Source organism: Aptenodytes forsteri, unplaced genomic scaffold, assembly GCF_000699145.1.
Source record: "Aptenodytes forsteri isolate BGI_AS27 unplaced genomic scaffold, ASM69914v1 Scaffold53, whole genome shotgun sequence".
Taxonomy (NCBI): domain Eukaryota; kingdom Metazoa; phylum Chordata; class Aves; order Sphenisciformes; family Spheniscidae; genus Aptenodytes; species Aptenodytes forsteri.
The window spans coordinates 13,054,258-13,070,397 of NW_008795909.1; the positions used below are offsets into that span (position 1 = coordinate 13,054,258).

At 35.3% G+C, this 16,140-nt stretch overlaps 1 protein-coding gene across 1 annotated transcript in view; it reads left to right on the top strand.

The window, feature by feature from the left end:
* ERC2 (ELKS/RAB6-interacting/CAST family member 2) overlaps positions 1–16,140 on the top strand; it is a 496,513-nt gene that overhangs the window by 300,557 nt on the left and 179,816 nt on the right. The window contains exon 17 of the mRNA XM_019473456.1: positions 15,439–15,599. Coding sequence (XP_019329001.1) covers positions 15,439–15,599 — 161 coding nt within the window. The remainder of the gene's footprint in view (positions 1–15,438; positions 15,600–16,140) is intronic.

Below are 16,140 nucleotides of genomic sequence, written 5' to 3' on the forward strand. Positions count from 1 at the left end.
ATAAATTATACACCTAAAAACACTCATCACTAGAAAATTTACTGTTTCTAATATCTTTCGCATGAACAGTTGTGTTTATTTCTGAGTTGACTTTCTGGTAAAGACAGCAATGCTCTTAGCTTTGGTTCAGTTCTTTGTTTTTTCAAGGCTCTCATTTTAGATATTACAGCGTATATGGGACCACGTGGGCTTTTAACCATAAGCCTGTGCTGGGAATATTAAAATGGTTTTAGTTTATAAATGCAACTCTGAGTAAAAATAATAGTGGATTGCTATCTGTATTAACTGTACTGCTTCTACCCTGCTGAAGCCAAGGGCAGTACGTGGGAGCAGAACATATCCTCCTGACAGAGGATATAATTGGCTTGTCTTTTTTCTCTTTGAAACTCTATTTGGAGAAGGCAGGGGGGCAGGGAGGAAGGTTGCTGTCCTTTAAGATAAGGAGCTTGAATCTTCTTTCCTATGTCCAGGAAACTTACGTTAGTTGGTTTGGGAAATCTTTTATCTTCTGGGCCTCTTTTTGGCAGCTTAACTACTAACTCTACTTAACTAAAGTAAAGGAGAGACAGATACTACAGATACTGTCTTGGAAAAGTAGATGCTCTTCTTTTCTCTTTTTTTTAAAAAACTTCTTTAAACATTCTTTGCCAGTATTTTGGGTTTTTTGAATATGAAAAACTTGGTGCTTTTGTAGTATTACAACAGCATAGTAAGTTAATAGTTGTTATTATTTTTATTATCATATGTTACTGTGCATTTATAGCAATGAGGGTTACTCTTTTGTAATGGCTAATTTTCCCTCCTCTTGAGGTGGAATGTTGTATAACATTACATGAAGTACCATGAGATACATCTCAGATTAAACTATATTCATAATGCAATACAGTAGGATACTGGTTATTCAAACAACTTGCATGACACTAAATTTGTCTAGGTGACTCAGATTTTTGTATCTTGAGGAGTCACTGTCAGACAGGAAGGACATGTACAGCAGGGAAGTTTGGATAACCAGGATCATACTGTGAGTATTTTGCTGAGTATTTAGGTTTTTTGTTGACCAAATCCATTATATGTGGAAAGGGTATATTTCTTTTTTTGTTCATTTATAGAAAGCCTCTTTAATATTACACTATCACATGAATTTACTGAACAGATGTTGTATTATAAGCCATTACTTTTGATCTTGTCATAAACAGTAGATTTTAGATAAGTTGCACCAGCACAAAAAAGACCCCAGACTGAAAAAGCCAACTTACAACAAGAGAATTGTTGAGCTTTAATTTGAATAATAATTTTACTTACTCATTGTAAACAGTGGTTCTTAAAAGGAAAAAAAGTAAACCCTTACATTTTAAGTGCCCAGCTCTCTTCCTAGATAGGAAAATATTCAAAGCAGATCTTACATGTATTTTCTTACCACTGTTGTCTAATTTTTATGTCTTTTGTCTATGTTAGCCTGAGGAAAATGGACAGATATGATGATTTTGTATACCAAGAATTTCATTTCATTTCATTTTATTTAATTTTATTTTTTCCTAGCCTTTAAACACTATTCTTCTTAGTATTCCTTAAACAAATCAAGAAAAATCAAACTTTCAATAAAAAATGTCTAAACTGTGTTGCCTAAATGAATGAGAATTATTGAAATCTCCTACAGTCTCTGTGGAGATTTTGCTTTGTAGAGGTGTTTCCTGTGGAATTCATCTCAGAGAGGGGAAGGAATTTAGATGTCATTTATGTGCATATGTGTGTGCTCACTGAAGTGATTTTGAAGGTCTTATGTATGCACCAAGAAATTGGAGAAATTAGATATTTGGGAATGGAAATTGGTGGTCTTCCAGGCAATATTGGATCTAAAAGTGCTAAATCCTTTAATAAATAAACCTTGATTCAGACTGGAATGCTTTGGCTTGATCTTAAAGGTGATATTATGAGGGACTTGTAGCTGTTGACTAGCCTTAAAGATAATTATCTGCACATTCCAATCTTGTTCTGCCATCAGCAGTGCCTGAGGTCTAAATGGAGCAAATGTTATTTCCACTAGAAGTATATTATATTTAGACTATCCTCATTCCCAAACATTTAAAAAATATTTGCATCTGACTGGAAATATGAAGAATAAAATAATTAAATAACTATACAACCTGCTTCTTCGAGTCCTTTGTGCTTAACACAGGAGTCATAATGTCAGCCACTGTAGGCAGTTTTCTAACTATGACGTATGTTGTGAGCACACAGTTATATTGTTGGTGTTACTATTTTCATTAGGCTGTGGATGAAAGAATAAGTTTTTCTTTGTTGAACATTTTGGAGGTGAGATCTCTTGAAACACATCAATACAATGTTAAGGATCTTGCTCATAATACAGATCAGAAGCTCAACAAATTTAATTTACTGTATCATGTACTGGAGCTAATTTGAGAGACTGAATAGCCCATCTGAAACAGTATATATGTAACTTAAGCATTAGAGTCATGTTTCTGTATCAAGCACCTTGAAATAGATGGAAATGCCTTAAAAAACTGCCTACTTAATTCATAGTAGGTAACTGCTTACTTAATGCATGATAAATCTAAGAATTTTTTGTTTGTTTGTTTCATAAGTTTTACCTGCACAAGTAAAATAGAAATTTGATTCTTTAAAGAAATTAACTGCTGGATATAGCAGAGACTTCTGTAATAAAGTTTGTCTGCGGGACAAAAGCCTGTACAAAGTTGAGAAAGAAAGAAAACATTAATTTATAACATGCTGTGTAAATATGTAATGATAAATCTAAGAATTTTTTGTTTGTTTGTTTCATAAGTTTTACCTGCACAAGTAAAATAGAAATTTGATTCTTTAAAGAAATTAACTGCTGGATATAGCAGAGACTTCTGTAATAAAGTTTGTCTGCGGGACAAAAGCCTGTACAAAGTTGAGAAAGAAAGAAAACATTAATTTATAACATGCTGTGTAAATATGTATGTATGTAAATGCACTCTAATATAGTTTTAATGTATCCTCACTTGTGGAATTGTGCGTTCCTTGAATAGGGACTCTAGATCTTAAAAAATACTTCAAATGTACGACTTGATGTGGACATAGGCATCTCTGTCCTCTGAAACCGAACCTGTCTTTGGATGAGAGGAACTTAAGAATAATAGAAGATATGTCCTGATGAGAATTATTGTACAGAATATGAACAGTGGCAAGGGTGTTAGTTTACATAAAACATCAAGCAGATCCAAAATACAGTTCTCATCAAGGCCAGTTTAAGCCTCCCAGCTGTAAGTTTTGTAAGTCCTGTCACTTAGCTTGTCTTCTTAATGCCTATATTTTTTGCCTCGAAATAGAGTGAATAATACCAGCTTGTAGATCTGCATGTTTTCTGTTTATACTCTCCTGCATTTTGCCTCATGTGGGAAGAGGCTTGAGAGAATAAAAAGGAAAAACTTTTAGGTAAGGAATAAAAGGCAGCTTATGTTAGTTAAAGATTCTGTTACTACTTTTCCTTTTTTCATCTGGTGAGAAATATTATTGTTCGCATCAAACTTTGCCTAATGTATTTTGCCTAAAAAAGTATTTTAGCTGTATAAAACTTAGGCTTTTATATAAGTGCCCATTGCTTTGGTATCTAAATAATGTTCATACAAGAACAGTTACAATAGTAAAATCTTTAGTAAATTCCACAGAGCAATTATTGTGGTTGCCCAGTTCAGGCCAAGGCTTTATAGTGCAGTTTCTTAGTTTTCATATTATAAATTGATTATTACTTTATCTATACAGAAACTTTCTTCACACTACCTGTAAATAGAATTCCTGCATCTAATGAGGCTGCCTTTCGTAAGAATTCCTGTTGTAATGTAATGTGAAGTGCAATTTAGGAAGCATGAAAGCTCTATCTAAATGTTGACAGCTGCTGTTGTTCAATATTTATTCTAGCAGATGGCAAAAACTGCTTGTAATCACTAAATGAGAAAATCTGCCTTATCCCAGTTGTTGAGCATATAACCCACAACAAGGCTGAGCAATAACTACTTGGTAATAGTTGGGAAATCAATTAACTGCTGTAGGGAAGATCTGTTAGAATATTTCAACTGCCACATCTTTGGGCTCAGAAGATAAAAAGGGAAAGACATTTAGTTAAGTGACTACTGAGCAGAATTTGGAACTGAAGCACTCCAAGAATAATATGGAGAAATGTTCCAATATGACCTAGACCAGCAGGTTGGGAAGATGAAATGGAAGAGGGAGTGTTGGTTCAGCAAATTCTGGGAGCTTGCTGAAGGGGCAGCTCTATGATATTTATTCCATCAAAAGCCAAAAAGGATTAGAATGGACATAGAAAATTGAATTGCAGAGCATCGTAGTGGGGGAGTACTCATGGACAGTTCAGCTCTATGATTTATTCCATCAAAAGCCAAAAGGGATTAGAATGGACATAGAAAATTGAATTGCAGAGCATCGTAGTGGGGGAGTACTCATGGACAGTTATGAGAGGGAAGAAGCAACTGAATTCATAGAACAGAGTGCTAAGCACCATTTTCTATTGCCTTTTACTAGTATTTTCTTGTACCTGGTAGATGTTGGGATAATATAAGTACTCTGGAATAGTATAGTGCAAAAGGGATTAGAATGGACATAGAAAATTGAATTGCAGAGCATCGTAGTGGGGGAGTACTCATGGACAGTTATGAGAGGGAAGAAGCAACTGAATTCATAGAACAGAGTGCTAAGCACCATTTTCTATTGCCTTTTACTAGTATTTTCTTGTACCTGGTAGATGTTGGGATAATATAAGTACTCTGGAATAGTATAGTGATAAGGTGAATAGGGGTTTAAGTATTATAATCTTCTCCTCCTCCCCTTTTTCAGTCTAGCAAAACAAAATCTATCACTCAGTAGAAATGCATTGCCAAATGCATATTTGGCTGGTATATCGTTAACTACAAGAGGGGAGACGAACAAAAAGTCTGGGTGCTGGAACTTTGAGTTACAGTATTTGCATTTTTATACTTGGGCCAAACTGATGTGACAGAATTGAAATCTTTGTTTTCTTTGTAGGTGATGCAATAGTTTAAGTGACAGCTCTTTTTCTTCATCTGGGCATCCTCACTAAACCTTGTTTTGGTTCAGTGATAGTCAGACAATGTGGTTTTGTTGCTTGGGAAAGAGCAAGTTCTGTAATTCAGCATCTTTATTTTTCCCAATAATGTTTTTACTCATTGTTAACTGCTGCTGTTTTTCACAGAGATGGAGGTGAATTTTTCAGGAGCTAACCTGGAGTAAACCCATTATTATAAAGTCTCTCTACTTCCTCTTCCTTCCTTGCTTCAGATAGTGATTGAGGAAAATTTTGCAGTTTCAGAAGGACAGTATTTCTTGGGCTATCTTCCTGGCCTTGTCAGTGTTCTCTTCCCCACCTGATTTTCTTCTCCCATCTCTGTAATAATAGCGAGCCATTCCTTCAGTTTCTTTTCTGCATACTCTGTGTGTGTATAATTCTGCACATTCTGTCTCTTTGCAACTTTGCTCTGCAGTATTGCATGCTGTCCGTGCAATTATGTGTAAGGAGCTGTTTAGTTGCTGCATAGTTTCCTCCTGAGCTAGTGTGCCTGCAGCATTGTGGAAGCATCCATGGGCTCTGTTACTGCTTCTCGGTTTCTGCTAAGTGCCGGCAGCCTTGCTCTCAGAGCCAACAGACTGTGCAACCACTCTCACATCTGGCTCCCTTTTTGCACAAGTAGTATTTCCTGAGACTGTTGAGTTCAGTTCAGCATCCTGCTCCTCCAGCACTGCTTCTTCCTCCCACAGGGAATTTCTCTCTAGTGTGTTGATTGAGGGGAGGCACTGTGATTTGTGGCTGATTTATCCAGTAAGCTTATTACTGTGTAGTAGGTGTGGGGATAGTTTCATGAACAGGGAGCTACTATTTGAGCAAGATTTCTATTTAGCGCTCTGAAAATTTGACATGCTGATTGTAAAATGCCTTCATGGAGGAATTCCTGCTGACAAATTCTGGGTTGATATTTTTGCTCCATCATGTGATCATTCCTAGCTTATCATGTGTTAATAACGGAGTCCAGTTGTCAGACATTTTGTTGTCCCCCGCAGGCCTCCCCTGACTGTCCTATGGGCTATCCTATCCTGGACAGGCTCATAAGCACTTCAGTTCTGTTCCTATTGACTGGTCTCTTCCTGAAGTGACCCTCCAAAGCAGTTTTTAATTATAAGAAAGATTTCCTTCTAAAGAACCTTTTTCCCCAGAAAAGTACCAGAAATGACACAAAATACATAACCTTTATTTATAGGGCTTAAGTGCAGCTTATTTGACCTATAAAGATGGAGCCCGTATTTGTAAACTTGTGTTGTTTATGTTCGTACCATGTCTGAAACAATTAACTTAGTGAACTGTTTGTAGTCCTGCTCCATGTGTTCTCCTGTACTTCACCTGTGGCTCTGGATAAATTTTAGTAAGGATATAACTACCAATTACTATACCAAATATTAAAATTTTTCTTGATAAGAGTGATCTGCTAATGGGTGTGCCAGAGCCAGAGCTTGGCTCTTTAATGTACAGACATACCATGACTTTTCTTAAGGTTGTTTATATAGTTGATATTGCATTATAGACAATAGGAACTAATTTTAGCCTTTAAGCATGTAGCATGTCCATGCCATTGTGACTTTTGTAGGTGTGCCAAGCCAATAAAATATTGCATAAATAATTTTACAGTAAAAATGCCATAGAATTAAGTAAACAGGGAAAAATTATCTGCATTAAGAGAAGAGTGCAGATACAGCTTCCTTGGGCATTCAGTACGCACATGAACACTATGCTAAAAGTCACAGTACTAAAGATGGTATCAAATTTGTTTGGTGCAGAAGCTATACCTTGTTGCCAGTTGCATGAATCTTTTTATTTATCTTGCTGCATATTAATATTATTTAGCTTGTGTCAAAACTAGATAGGAAACCTTATTTTCTGAGATTTCTCATGTAAAACTATCCAAGTATTTTCATACAATAACATTTTCACTTGCTATTTCACAATACATAAGCATATTGTAGTGTGTGGAGAAACTTATGTACATAAACTACCTGTTTGCAGTAAGACTTTACACATACCATGTGAATGTCTGCTGCCTTCGGAAATATTCTAAGGGAGAAGCATTTCTAACGTTAATAACATATTGGGATTATGGATTAAAAGCAGTGGGGAAATAGCTTTGTGCAGTGTAACCTAACAAGTGTGCTAAGAATCAACTTTTGGCAAGAAAACTCCCAATTTGCCCTCTCTCCCTGAAGTTGACCTGGTGGATGAAATAGTAGATGTGTGTATGATTCTAGGCATGCCTTCTCCAAAGATCAACATTTGTACACACTTTAGTCACCTTTTATACGCAGTGCTATTGACATTAACCAGAGAGGCCAGTCTGACAGCGCTGTACTTTAACACCAGCTAAAGAGTTGCTCTGCTCTACTTGCATGGTTTATCAAAAAAGACTCAACACTGAAATCACACAGCGTAATTGTTTTCAGTCTATAAGAGTTCTCTTCCAGATACAATATCCTGTAGGACAATTGAGTGTCCTACTGAAATCGACATATGTGCAATAGCTAATTCAATTACATTTTTTTTTATACTTCTGAAAACATTAGGTTGAGCTCTGTAATTTATCAATATATCTAAAGCTGCTTTCATTTGCACAACGATAAAACACCTTTAATGCTACTTTTGTAATGAGGTTTGCATAGTATCAAACAAGTGTAAGTTAGAGCAGACTGAGGCCACCAGCCGTTTAAAACAATCACAGACTTGCTCAAATGGAGCTCAGTGGATATGGAGAAAAAACTCATAAGATATGTCAATGAAATAATTCATTTTCAAACTAAATGAAAAAAATTAAAAAGTGCTACTTTTTTTGTAAGAAGTAGAATTGCACAATTGCTCAGGTGCTTGGTCTTGTTTCCATTACAGTGCATGTCTGGATGACTTCTAGAGTTGAATGAGGCTGACAGTGAGTTAGGCCTTGTCAGTGTGAAGTTTACCTTGGACAAAGAACAGTTGTTGACTGATTCTTGCAACACTTTGAATACTGTTTCTTTATTGTCATGGTCTGAGGTGTTTTTTTTTCCTGATTTATATAGCATTGCAAAATCAGAATGTGATATTAATTACTCCATCATATAACTCTATTTTGCTGCTAATGAAAGAGCTTTTATTTGGGGTAAAACATTGCATCTGCGAGGAGTATTCTGCCGTTTTGCCTATCCTTTTCAGTTTTGCAGGAGGTCACATTCACATTTTGACACTGGGTTGTCATACAGTGTTTTCTAGTTGAAATTAATTGAGGATGCTATAACTGGAGGCTATTTGTGTTTCACAAGATGAAGTGTTTAAATAGATGACAGTATTCCTGGGACTGCAGTAGAAGCATCATTTTTGTTTGCACTTGATAATAGCTTTTGTTTTCATCTGTCTAGAAACATGACCCTAGAGCACAGAGGTTGGCATTATTTATGCCATCATTTTCATTTGATTTAATTGAAACTATATATTTATATATAAAAAAAGGTTTTGTTTTTGCTTTTGGTTGTTGTTTTGGTTTGGCTTTTAAAACTGATTATATTTCTATTTAACTGATTATTACCAATATTTTCCAAAATTATTTAATTATGTTTTTCAATTATAGGTGAAATCACTGTATTAATTGGAAGGCCAGATAATGAATCCAAGAATTACATTGTTGTAGTCCTATGTTTGATTGAATTACTGGGATTTAAAATAAAAGATGATCAAATTTCTACCAGCCAGTATCAAGAAAGTTAATTTTAATACAGTTCCCAGAACTGTCTTGCAAAATATTAAATTAACTAAATAAAGACCGCTACATTATTAAAAGACCGCTACATTATTAATCCTTCCTCTTAGGATATATATTTCTTTTAATCTATGGGAATCTGCTAAATTCTAGAATATTTTTATGTAGAGATGGACATATGTCTCTATCATAACACCATGCTAATATAAATTAACATGACTGGTAGCCACCATGGGACAGCCAGCAAGGAAATACTAAGGCAACTAAAGTACCTTCTCTCCCTGACTGTGGTCCCTACAAGTCTAGATAGGAAATAATGTGCTATATCTATACTGTCTGTCTTCTTTATCTGAATAAAACTAAACCTCATGTATTATTAACATAGCACTTAGCAAAAGAATGAAAATATTTTAAATCCTACTTTATGTAATGAAGTAATCTCAATAAGGATTCCAATTTCAAATTCTGCAGCATGGCATCCCATTTGATAATTGTGCTGTTGCCCTCCTATGGAGATGGCAAGCCATTTCACGAGGATTGCTATTTCAGTGCTTCTGGTAGTTTGTGTTATACTACCACTGCATTGCTGGTTGATATCATTGGGCCCGAATTGCCTAGTCTATTATGATTTTTAAAAAAACTAACCTCAAGTTGAAAATGAACTGTTACCCTTTTATAAATGTTCTACTTAATTTTCTGTCAAATCCTTCACTTACGATGTTTGTTTTAAAGCTTATGTACATTCTAGAGTATGGCTACTTTTTTTCTTCTCTCTCAATATCCAAAATTGTGATAGACAACATGTGTCTAATTTCTTCATTTGGAAAGGTTGAGGAACATCAGCCTCCATAATTATACTGGTTTTGTTAGACCTGTTTCCTGGGTTTAAAAGCTGTGATGGAAGAAGTCAGAGGTGAGGAATTTGGCTATGGATGACAAATGGGATGGGAAGAGAGTGGTGGGGAGGGTGACTAAGAGTTTATTTCCATGTCTTGCAAAGCTCAGTAGGACACTTTGCTACGTCTGTTTGCTTTTGTGAAAAACACCTTTGTAATGAAACTGTTGAGGCAGTTGTACACTGGAGAAATTCCCATTAGAAACAGAAAGAAACAAGGTATTTACAAACCATATCGCAGGACAATGTTGGCAATTTTAAGAGCAGTAGGTCCACATGACTTGGGTTGGACCTCCTGTAGGTGTGTAATTGAATTAGTCATGAGATAGAGTGGTTCTCTGCGTGGCCAGCAGCCGCTGGTACAGGATCCTGGGATGCCTGGCACTCATCCTTCACTATGCAAAGCATAGGCAATCCATCAGTGTAAAAAGCTGAAGTCTCCAGCCTGTGAGGCAGAAAAGCTGGTAAGTGGCTATTTGTGTGTACAAGTCCAGATTTTTATCTGTTTTCCATCATCTCTGTGAATGTGTTATCTATGTCCTTTTAGTCCAGTGACAGAATAAATTTGTAGGAAAGCCACAAAGAGAAACTTTAAGGAATATAGTCTTTCCTTTTTTGCAATCTCATGCTTAATCATGGGGGAAAAAAACAAATATAGTTTTTATTAAATTAATCTTCACAGAACTGGAGATAACTGAAATGTATATAGAGTGTAACTTGGCAAAAAAAAAAAAAAGGCATTTCCTTAGCAAATAGAAAAAAAAGAAAGCACCTTGGAAAACAACTGGATGGATTTTTACACTGACTGACTTCTTATTATAAAAATGCAACTCATATCAACCTGGATGAATGAAATAGTTTGTTAAACATTTTCTTTTTTTTATTATCTATAATGTTTAATATTCCTGTATTACAGAAAAGTGAAGAATCTATAAGTAAATAGTAGGATTTATTTATTTTATATTACTATGTAAAATTCATAAATGATCTGTGCGTACTAACAAGATTAGGTTTTAAATTAAAGTAGGTATGGAGTTTTTGTATAGCTACTGATACTTGAAAAAGTCAGTTAGGGAAATCCAAAACTCTTGTATTTATCACTAATATCGTTGCTAAAATGATGTGCCAACCCTTTAAAGATAGTGATAGTAATAATACTAACCTTGATTGCTGGAAAGTTGCCAGCTCTTCGTCATCCTGCAGAAATATATTATACTTGAACTGAGAAAACATGCAATTGTCCCTCCCCCTCCTTATTCCCACAAACTGGAACAGTATTATGTTAGCATGAGTTGTGCTGAGCCGAATCCAATCTGGAATTAAGAATGCTCCAGGGCATTTTTAATAAACTGTCATTCATTTGAACTCTAACCTTCTTTAATTTGCAGAATCTGGTAATGCAGATGTATACTTCAGCCACATTCATTTCTATACTTCAGCCACATTCATTTCTTTTTCTTTTCTTATCTTGGTGTGAAACACTGCTGATAGGACTTGAAACTGTGAAGCTGCGGAAGTAGAAAGTGTTCATTTAAAATAGACTCAAAACTGATATAAACTGTAATAGTTTAGTTTGCTGCTTTTCTGCCATTCTGAAATGTAAACTTAATTCTAGTACTGATTTTAATAAAATCCTTGAAGTGCAGAGGTCAGTTAGGCTTTCTGAAAGTACGAAAAAAAATGGCTTTTATTAGAAAATGCAAAGGATAAAATGAAGCCATTGTCTTGCAAAGGGGAAGAAAACCCAGTTAATGTATTCAGGGCATAGAGTACTTACTAGCAAGGAACTTTGTATTCAATGAGGTTCTCACGGTAAACTCTTTCAAAACATGAATTCTTACTAATTCTTTAGCGGGTATCTAAAATGGCAAAGTTTGTGATTAGAAGTAGTTAGACTGAGAGATATAGCGGGGAAAAAATGAGCAGGCTTTCAGGCGCTGTCTTGCCAGGCTGGGTCGGGAGCTGCCCCTCAGCAGCCTCGAGGGAGTTTGGAGATGTTAACTTCAACCTTCCCAAAAGGTGTCGCTGCAAGGCAGAGATGCTGCAGGAGGGGGCTGCACCGGCATCAGCGGCTCTGGCAAAACATCAACGTTGCTTGCACGGTGGCAATACCTGCCCTAGCTTCAGCACGTGAAGGCGTTTTAAATGCTGCCTGGATTTTAGAATATGTTACTGATCAACAACAATTACTTTGAGAGACTTTTCTGTATTTCTGTGTAAATAAAGGTCTTAAGGATGTATATTAAGGTAGAATAGGGGCTTCAGTTTGGGAGGAAAATGGCTGGATGAGATACTACAGGTAACAAATATGGTCATGAATACAAACTTTACCTTGATCCTTTGTACAATGATAAGGAAAGTATGTAAGTGTGTTACTTGGTCATTATTGAACTGGTACTTCAATAGGGGACTCAGTTCAATATCTGGAGAGTGGAAAAACTAAAAAAGAATCTGGAAGGCAGGACCATACCAGTGCTTTGGAGAGGAAAGGACTCCTGGACACACATTATTCTCTATATGAAGTGCCCCTAAATGCAGCAAAAGAAGTATTTGCCATAGGTCAGAAACCCAAATTTTTTCACCAGTAATACTGGATTGATTTCCATTTCTTACAGTAGGACTAAGAGGTAGTAAATCAACATTAACCCTTATTTTTTTTGCTGCTATCATTTTAATTCTAATATCAAAGAAGAGAACATGTGCTTACATTAGGAATTTGGTTTATGTTTTACAATGCTTTTTTCTCCCTAGACTTTTATATCTAGACAATACTGCCTTCAGTGTTTAAAGTTAATTTTCCATTGTAATATGTCTGCTACAGCTATATAATAAACATGTTAAGATGATTGTGTGTGTAACTTCAGCATTCACACATTTACATTTGATAGTAGTTGATTAAAAAAAAAATCAGTTTCTTGTGCACATGCCTGCTAGTTGAATTCTGCTGTAGGTGTTGGTGTGACAGTTAACTAGGAAAACATACAACTCTGAACTTGGGTCATATTCAAAAAATGAAGGAAGAACTAGCTGGCAAATATTGTGTTGAAAGTGTAAATGAAGGTATAACTTTCAAGTCTACACGTGTTAACGATTTGTGGTTTGAAAAAGTTTTCATATTTAAATTTTTAAAGTTTTTTTTCCCTCCCTTTTAAATTTTGATCTCTTCTGTCTGATAATATAAAAGTATGTTATTAATATACAAATCCACAGCTTTGTTTTCCACAAGTCTTTAATTCCCTTAAATGTTTTAAAAAGTAGCTGATGTGATGTATCAGAACTTAGGTGAGCATTCAGTCAGTCAACAGGCTGGGTACTAAATTCAGCTGAACCTGTAGGAAAAGGAGGGCAATGATACTAAAGCTACGGAAGTGCTACTATTCTGCCTTTTTATGTTCCCATCTGCCAGACAAATCTGCAAGTGTGGAGTGACTTGGTATTTAAAGATACTGTCCCGATACAAGAGTCTGTATGAATGAATGACTTTGCAGTCTTGAATCCTTACTACTATTTCCATTAATGTATGTTGCCTGGAATTAACTAAGAGGCTGGAGGCTCAGCAAAAACTATATGCATTTTTTAAAAACCACAAAGACAAGCCTAAGAAATAACCCAAGAAAACAGGGAGAAATATCGTATTATGTCTTAGTAGTTGAGGCTTGTCCTTGTTGGAGACAGCATGGGTTTCTGTTCTTGTACTAAAACAGAAAATGAAGTATCTGGTGTTATACTAGAAATTGAGTATATTTTTAAAGAAATATGATCCGTCTCTCTCCTTCTGTTTGGGGTTTTTTTTTAATTTTTTTTTTCCTGGGATTTAAGTGCAAATCCAGGGGTTTTTTAATTTCTTTTTTCCCTCAAGTATATTTTCTCTTTGCTGCTTCTACAGCGAAAGTTCACCTAGATAGTCATTTTGCAAAGATATCTAAAGCCTTCATCTTTGTTCATGCTTTGCTTTAGTGGAATCTTGCACCTGCACAGACTCTACTGCACAATTTGCACTCCTTGCTATTTCATTTATGTCAGTATTACACTGATTTTACTTTCTGAGTGGAAGGTTGAACATCAGTAGTTTCAATGCTCTTGGTAATTCTGATTCTGCATTAATGAAATATACCTTCTTACGCACTGAAGGGTATCAGACTTGTTCTAGTATTCCATTGGTCTTATTAGAGTGTTTATAAAGATGCAGATGCAGCTGGTGTAGAAGGGATAAGTAATCAGTGTATAATTTTCAAACAAGGTGTGAGTCCTCATTATAATTTGATGAAGACTGTATTATTAATTTTGCTTTATTGAACCTGTTATATAGGAGGCAATGTGTATTCAGATTGAAACAAAAATGTGTGCCTTGTAAACACTGATTGCATGCTAGCAGGATTTAGATAACAACAAACAATTAAGCACGAACTTGGGAGAAAACATCTTATTTTCTCTGTAGACACACTGATTATATGACCACAGTGGAATATTGTCAGACTTTTCAATTCACCAGCAAAAGTGAACACTTTTCAATGACTTGCATAACATGAACAACTGGAATATATCCTCTCTCCCATTTCATTTTATTTAGATGTTCTTCCTGAAGTGTTGGCTAATTTATAAAATGTTAATATTTGGACAAAGGAGGTGAGAAAGAAAATACAGGAAATAGGACATTCATTATTTAAATCATTATATCTCATAAAACCAAATTCTGTTGTTTACTTGCAGCTTTTAATGTAAACTGTATCATTTGAATAGGAGGAAATCATACTGGTGTCCTGGTTACCAGAGACTATTCATGACCCTCTGGTTCTGTGAATATAATGATTCACCCCACAAGTAAATTTTCTGCTGCCAGACAGGTGCCATATGTAGTCTCCATTCTTTAGTGTGTTCTTTAAATAATGTAATAGACCATGTCATACACTTTTTTTAATTCTGAATTTTGTTTGAATTCAGGTTTTCTGAATTCCTGCAATAAGCAATTTACCCTACATCCAGTTGACATTTACCAACACTAAAGAAAGAATGGGATCACCCTGACTTTCCTATATTTCATGCTAAAGAGATTCTCACAGTCATCATGAGGAAAATAACTTGGTTGTTATTAGACCAGTAACAGACATTTAAAGTGCAGAATCATAGAATAATTCAGGTTAGAAGGGACCACTAGAGGCAGTGCAGTGTAAACCCCCACTCAAAGCAGGGATAACTTCAAGTTGGATCAGATTCTCCAGGCTTCATCCAGTCAAGATCTGAAAATACCCAAGGACTGGGGAGTCCACAGCTTCCCTGGGAAACCTGTTCCGCACAGAAGGGTGTGCATTTTTTAATGAAAAATACATGGATTGTCATGACCAGTTTTATATTAAAATATATATCTATATCTGCATCTAAAATTTCTGAAATTACTATTACCACCACCAATTTAAATAATATAAATGGTGCAGAAATATTTATAAGTTGAGTCTGTATGCGGCAGTGGCCCAGGTTAAATAGGTTTCTGGCAATCTGTGTTAGTTCTGTTTTGTATAAATGTTGCTTATTACTCGATGGATTCATGGAAACATTAAGATTTTTTGGTATTAAAGACTACTTTTGTTGTTAGTTTTTAAAACAGTTAAGATAGGAATGGATTTGTACAGCCATTTACTTAAAATAATTCCTTTTCTGTGTTTTTTTTTTTTCCTGGATTTATATAGATTTAAGATTTACTTATTGTAAAGAATATGGAGCTTAAAAAGTTCTCTCTCTTAGGTAGAAGAGCTGATGAATGCACTGGAAAAGACTAGACAAGAATTAGATTCTACCAAAGCCCGTCTTGCCTCAACACAGCAGTCTTTGGCTGAAAAAGAAGCACATCTGGCTAACCTGAGAATAGAGCGAAGAAAACAGCTTGAAGAAATTCTAGAAATGAAGTAAGTACATTGATTTCTCTAATTTCTACAAAAATTGAAATTACTACTTAGTAATAAAAGAATGTTTTTTTTTCTGTAAGTGGTTTTTCTATGTGTATATTTAAGTCTGAATCTAAGGACTTCTAATAGTTGTAAGACTGTTAAATTCCTTTTAAAACATGGAAATGCAAAAGTCTTCATTTTAGAAGTACTCAACAATTGACATGAGAAGAATTTTTTGAAAGCTGTCCTTTGTTACATGCAAATAAAATATCAGCACAGTATAACTTCCATGAGAAATGGAGGGTCTAAAGCCCCATCTTTCAGTGGGAATTCTATGATGGAGTTTCTGTTAGTGTCAGATTCAAGGAAAGGGGTTTTATTAACTTTAGATGGATGGTGCAAATTTTATTGCATTGAATTGGTTAAAAAACCCCACAAACCCAAAACAACAAAAACCTATTTGCATACACATTATCACTATGTATAAGTGTACAGAACTGAAAAAGGAAGATAGACCTATAATTTAGATCTAACTTCCTACCCACAATAAAGGTAAATA